Genomic DNA, 7000 nt, shown 5'->3' on the forward strand with positions numbered 1-7000 from the left:
CCACTTTTGCTGACATGGCAAGGGGACAGAAGGATGGAGTTTTATGAGATGTGAGGAAAGTTTCACCACCATGAAACCCATCTGGCAAAGTTATCTAGTTTTCAGTCTAGGTAACTGTGTCCATAAAACTCCCACTGAGACTGGCCTTACACAACTTGACGCAAGCTGACAACATGTTTACGAGATCATATTAGACCAAATGACCAAACCAAAACAAAGTGCACGCATCTTCCAATGGAGATCACTACCTTGCCTTGCAATAAACCTGTCTTTGCGTGGTGATCATGGTAGTTCTTGTGGTTATGCTGTGCGGTCGCCCATCATTCAATAGTACATGCCTTTATTGGCATGTCCCATGAACTCCCAGAGTGGCATGGGTGTGCGGTCATCATCGTCGCGAGGTCATGATGGATGCCATGGCATCACGACCATGTCTGGTTAGATCTGGAAGGAACGATACTCTCAATCATTCTGCCTGTACATATTTGTAGTGCTTCAGCTTTGCCAAGCACGACATGCATCGGTCGGTGTTCTTATGAGCCAGCTTTGCGAAACCCATTTAGATGTTTTCAATATGTGATAATTGAGTAGGTATCACGCGTTAACTGCACTATTTCTGAAATTCCTATGATCTGCCTTTTTTTTTTTGAAAGACCTGGACATTATAGTCCAGCATTCGTTAATAAGAAGGGTTAAAGTTTACATCAGTGCCAGAGGCGCCAGAAAAACAACTTCCAACCTAGACATAGTGCTGAGTAGGCTCAAGTACAATAGAGGACTACTCGCAAAAAATATGTCCAACTAGAGCATCGAGATGTCGAGCACCCGCGAAGATCCACATTCTGATCTCGTCCCTCAGCATTGCTAAGAATCTTCGTAGCGGTAATTCCTCCTTCCTGAAAATTCTATTATTCCGCTCTTTCCAAACTGACCAGCTAATAAGAAGTACCAGAGTTCCCACTCCATGCCGCCGCTTCTGTTGAATTGTTAGTAGCCAGCAAAACCAAAGTTTTAAATCTGAGATTTCAGACCAAGAGTTCGGTGAGAGAGAGGGGCAGCCTGCCCAACCTGCCTCAGCTGTCCAAACTTGCTTGGAGAAAGGGCAATCGACAAAAAGATGAAGAGCTATCTCCAAGTTCCGTTCACAAAGAGGACAGAAATAGCAGTTCGGCCATTCACGAAGTAGCAACCTGTTACAAACAACAACAACAACAACAACATAGCCTTTTTTCCCAAGCAAAACAAGCCGTCCATAATTTGTTTTGCAGCAGTAGGCAGGTGAAAAATTTACATTTGGTGGGTCCCCAAGGTTTCCAAATATCTGCAGCAATTGGCAACTTTTGGGTTCCTTCAAATTGTATTTCATAAGCCGATTTAGCCGAATAAGTTCCCGATGTTGTCAGTTTCCACCAAATCTGGTCTTCCTGTGAGTCCTCTAAGGTTAACTGCTGGTCCATCTGCCTTTGGGATATGAACTTTAGTTTGAAATGTCTAGATCCGATTTAGTTTCATCATACCTGAAATCTGTACAGTTATTTATTTCGATTGCTTAGTTCAGACTACATTTTTTTTCTTTAATTCTCTACTACAGTTTACTTGCACTTAGCAGCAGCAGGCCCTGAAAAAAGAAACAGCAGTAGCAACAGCAACACACTCTCCATTGGAGCTTCTATTTCTTAATCCACAAGCTATGTGACTTGTCTCTTAAGGAACTGATGGCGGAATTGAGTTTTTATCATGGAGCTTATCATGACCAATCTTTTTGATATGGAAGAAAGTGGGAGAGATTTGGCATAAAACTTAGAGCTCCCACTTCACTTGACCAAGAATTACGTTGAATAATACTAATCATTGAATCTTGTTGAACAAGAATGCATAAAGATTAAGGTTACACTTTGCAGTAGCTACCATGAGTGAATGACAGTAAGCTACCGAAGTATAGAGTCAGACGACCAATTGAGGTTGGCAAGTTATACACAATTATAATTTATAACATTGCCATGAGCGAAAAAAGAATACCCGGATGCTGAGAAAACCAGGGATTTTCTACAGGTATAAAATATGGACATCATTTCTCACAATGTACAGACTCCTACCAAGAATTCACTGAAACCAGAGACAAGATAGTGTGTTTCAAAAAACTTATATGCCTAAACATCAGCAGATCCTGGTGCCAATTTCACTAAGCTCACCTCCACTTATCAATCTCCTTTAATATTGCTTTGATTAGTTTTTTTGTGTTCTCGATCACCTCATCAATGAGGATGTCGATCTGATCTCTGAAAAATATTACAAGACCATATTAAGTAATTTTACTCGTAATGAGATAAAGCTACAGTATTACATTTACAGCAACTATGTGAAATTAAGACACACTTGAGCTGGAAAACATGCCATCGACCTCAAGGTGGAGGCTGTTTAACCTCTCCCCTGACATGGGTTTGAGACCTACTATCGGCTCATGGACCCAGCTCCATTTTTAGAGAATGACAACTCTTCAGCAGTATCTGCCCCCCACCCTACTACCAAAGGCACTTCAGGCAGCTTATCTGCAAGACCACCCTTCGATCGTAAAAATGAGAGTACTCTGGTACAAAGCACCCAGCTATCAATCTTCCTATAACCTGTAAGACTACTCATGATTCATAGAATACCAACTAGAAAACATCTGAAGAAGTTATAGCCCTGCTTGGTCCAGTAGTCTTAATGTTGTATCAGCAAGACAAACTGACCAGGGCCAAAAAGGATAGCTTATTTTTGGGTTTAAAGCCTACATCTTTGAACCCAAACATAAGTTCTATGGGAGTGACTTACGAATCTTATTAAATCTGCTAGGGCACATACTCTTCTACAAATTGCTTGCATCCTCTCAAGAAAAAGATGCTTGCAGGGTTCCTAGTCATTCCTATTTTGGCATATAGTATAAATAGCTATTTTTTTAAAGGAGGTCTAAATATTTCTGGAATATGTCTATGCAAAATAACCCATGGAATGTGTTAGAGTATATTAGGCAACTCCGGATATGGTTAGTTTAGGATTGATTGTAATCTCAGAATAACATTCCTTATCTCTAGGAGAGGCTACTTACCCTCCAAGCCATGTACTCCTATATATACCGCCCAAGGGGCTCAAGCAATACAATCGACCACATTATACGCATCCTACATTTCCTACATGGTATCACGAGTTAGGGTTTCGACCTAGGCTTCCGCTTCCGCAGCCGCCGCCGCACGCAGCCCCCGGGGAGATCGATCTCCACCGGGGGCAGCGCCCTCGTAGGATGTGTGGCGGATCCCTCTGATCCGCCGCGCCGTCGTCGTCCAGTAGCATCAGGGGACTTACCTCCCCATGGTCGATTGGATCTCATCAGGCTGCCTCCACCATCCACGTCGCCCCCCCCTTCCCGCGCATTTGGCCTAGCGCCGCCCCTCTCCCCCTGCGCCGCCACCACCGCTGCCTTGGGCGCGGGCGTGCTGCAGCAGGAGGAAGCACGGGGGACGCTGAGCTGCCGCGCCGTCGGGGGTACTGCGGTTGGGCCAGCCGCCGCGCCGGAGACGTCGTCGCCGGCGCCACGTTGAGATCCATCGCCGACGATCGCATCGGGACTCCTCGCTGCGCCGTCGTCGCGCCGCTCCACCGCCGCCGCCGGCGGACTGCAGGGCCATGGGGGCTCCGCCCTTCCCCGCTGGCTCTCTCTCCTCCGACCGCCGGTCTCCCGTGCGGCAGGAGCAGAGGCGCCGTCGACCTCACCTCGTCGGGCCTCTCCCCTCCTCTCCTTTTTCTGCCCATGGTTGACCACGATTGGGAAAGGATAAGGGAGGGGAGGGACATTTGCTAAGTGCACCCGAGCTTGTACCCGCGGTTCTCCAGTTGCTGCTGTTTTTTTTCCGATCTAAGATCGGTTTGCGTCGCCCTGCCGTTCGTCGCCGCTTCATCGTCGACACCCCCGAAGGACGAGGTTGTCGCTGAGCCCTTCCAGGCTACAGCGACGACGTTCGTGATCAAGCCACCCTACCGGTGTCATCGCCTTTTCAGGCGGTGGCGCCACTCGCCGCCAGTCTTCGTAAAGCAGGCGCTCGATCCGCCCCGCGCCTCCAGCCGTTCTTGCGCGGACATCGCCACCGATGTTCCTGAAGGAAGACGTCGTCACCACCCCTGATCTGAGCGCGACACTTGCTGCAACCTGCGCCGTCGCCACCCCTGTCCTGAGCGTGACCTAAGTCACAAACCGCGCCGTCTACCATCGTCATCGGCCGCACCGTCCTGCTGCTGTCTTCGGCAACAAGCTGCTAAGTTTGTGTACTCGAGCACCTCGACGACGCTTCAACCCGCGCCCCCCTCCACGGCTTCGACCACGTCCACCTCGACTTCGGCTACTACGGCACTAAAGGGCTATCATCTGCATGAGTCTCCAGTCAAAACTTTCGCACCGGCGTTCCGACTGCAGGGGGATACGTCTCCATTGTTCTCCAGTCTGACCGTTCGTGTTGCTACCGCTACGACTGCGGGGGGATGTTAGAGTATATTAGGCAACTCCGGATATGGTTAGTTTAGGATTGATTGTAATCTCAGAATAACATTCCTTATCTCTAGGAGAGGCTACTTGCCCTCCAAGCCATGTACTTCTATATATACCACCCAAGGGGCTCAAGCAATACGATCGACCACATTATACGTATCCTACATTTCCTACAGAATGGAAATGGAAATGGTTAGCTTCCTCTATGCTGGTGATGCCCAATGGCGTCAGATTCATTAAATAAAAAAAAATAATAGCAACCTTAATATTTTGGGTCATTGCAAATATAATCAGCAGAAGAGCACACTATTTTTGCAAATATAAGTACATAACTATAGGTATCACGAAAAGGAATCAGATGAAATCGTCTTGCAACAGGTACGTGCCAAGAAATTTAAATCTTACTCAGATGGAAGACCCTTAGATTTCTGGTTTGATCTGCCAATGTTTGAATATTTCCCATTCTCATCATAAGCAACTCCTTTTCCAAAACCATAACCAAATCCAATTCCTATTCCACAGCAGGCGCCAACTCCAAATCCCAGGCGTAATCCAGGGAACCCAGGCCCAACTCCTGCACCTGTTCAATCACATTGGTAGTGCAATAAATAGGAGCTAGCAGAAAGTTCAAAGTTTAACATCATAATTGGTTGCTTGGTTCATCAAGCAACCAATACATCTCTGAGTAAGAAAGGGCAACACTACACAGTCAATATACTGAATCTAAACATAAATTAGAAGATACACCCAGTTTGTGTTACTAATCAATTGGGCTGCGGGAATCCAGCAGCTCTACCAAAGTACCAAGAATCCATGTAAATCATGACAATTAGGTGCAGAATATGTCAGAATTTTTTGCTCTTTTAAAACCGACCAATAGTCACTGGAGTTGCTACTGGTGCCATTTGTACTTCATTGGTGTATTACAGTTATGCTCCTAGGTCCAAACCTCAATAAGTTGCAGCAGCCAGCAAGTTCAGAAAATGATGACTTGATGAGCCATCCCCAATTTCAGACCTCTCCAAGACTCCGACCAGGTCGGCAATTGCTCATCAACCGAGTGGCTTAAACCATCACGAAAGTAGTGAAATGAGTTCGAGATGCAGCTATCCCAAAATCATCAGAAGATACGCGTACACAAATTCCGGACGGTTCCATAGCGGCACAAGCGGGTCTAGGGTTTAATAAGGGAGGGCCGGAGGGGTACTACCGCCGATGAGTCCGACGCCCACACCCGACGCCGCAGCCGGCGCCGGCGCCGAAGGAGGGCCCCAGCTTCCCCAGCACCCTCGACCTCGCCGGCGGCAGGCTCCACCGCGCCCCCCCTCCGCCCGCCGCCGCCCATGCCTCGCGCACGCCTCAGAGATGCTTTCTCGAAGCACGCACGCTTCGTGAGTGGCCGACGGCAGGGTGGAAGTGGAACCAGCGCGGGCAGCGTTGTGAACGCTTGATCTTGCGCGGAGATTTGCGCTGGTTTACATTTTAAAAGATCATGCTCGCACGGCCCGGCCCGGCCCGGCCCGGCCTGGCCCAGAGATGATTGGAGCCGGGTTTTCTCTTGGGCTCAAGTAATCCAGTACGGTTGAAGCTGGGCCGAACTATAGGCTTCTAGTTAGCTCTTATTCCTTGCACTACCAAATGTGCCTGAACATGCCCTCAAAGAAAATGTGACTAGGTCACTTACATGTCAAGCTGCTAATAGTTTAGGCTGAGTGCAGTTTTGGTCTGTTTTTGCTACGTGAACTCATTTGGTTCGGTAGCAAATGGGGTAAAATATCTACCAGTCTAGTTTTATCTGGTACAACTGGTATAAAGACCGGGCAAAAGATCTATAGCCTAGTGGTTACAAGAGCTTCGGTAGCACTTTAGATTCTGGGTTCGACTCTCCGTGTGAACGAATTATCTAGAATTTGACGGCGTTGTGCATTAAGTGGTAGGCGACGTTCCTGTTAATAACAAGGCGTCTTTGGTGATAGATTGAAAATTTGTCGGCTCAGTCTTCAAGAGCTGCGTACATGCGTTCGCAAGAGTGTGAGTGTGCGTAGATTGTAAGTGTCGTGACATGGTCGGAATCCCTCGTGGTGCTCATCGGCGGCGTCGACCCCGGCAGAGGCGGGTGGCCGTTTCAGCGGCTGCAACAGCCGGAGGCCGGTGCGCTCAGCCGCTTTCACGAGCATGACCGCGAGCGGAGCCCTGGGCTCAGCAGCTGGTGACGGCGCCCAGTCAGCGCCATGGTCGTAAGCGGGTCGCAAGCGCGTGCATCTTGGTCCTGAGCAGGCAGGTTCGTGTGGCGCGGTTCGATCGATGAGCATACTAGTAATAATTGGTTGGTGCGGTCTTAGTTCGGGTCACCATTTGCAGCTTGACAGTCACACATGTGTACCTCACGTTGCCCATTTAACATTTTGACGCGCCTGAAATTCAACGTGAACTAGCGTACCGTACCATTCTACTCTACGTCTTCATCAGAAGGCAGTGCCA

The 7000-nt window shown here is 48.3% G+C and overlaps 1 protein-coding gene across 1 annotated transcript; it reads right to left on the reverse strand.

Annotated features, from left to right (window-relative positions):
- Positions 1 to 613: 613 nt before the first annotated feature.
- On the reverse strand, positions 614 to 6752 carry LOC120700764. The gene is made up of 6 exons (XM_039984995.1): positions 6691 to 6752; positions 5730 to 5971; positions 4925 to 5099; positions 2193 to 2279; positions 1069 to 1190; positions 614 to 976 (listed from the first exon to the last, which is right to left on the reverse strand). The coding sequence occupies exons 1-6, from the start codon at positions 6750 to 6752 to the stop codon at positions 936 to 938; spliced, it is 729 nt and encodes a 242-aa protein (XP_039840929.1). The 3' UTR covers positions 614 to 935.
- Positions 6753 to 7000: the final 248 nt, after the last annotated feature.

The sequence above is a fragment of the Panicum virgatum genome, chromosome 3K, assembly GCF_016808335.1.
Source record: "Panicum virgatum strain AP13 chromosome 3K, P.virgatum_v5, whole genome shotgun sequence".
NCBI lineage: Eukaryota > Viridiplantae > Streptophyta > Magnoliopsida > Poales > Poaceae > Panicum > Panicum virgatum.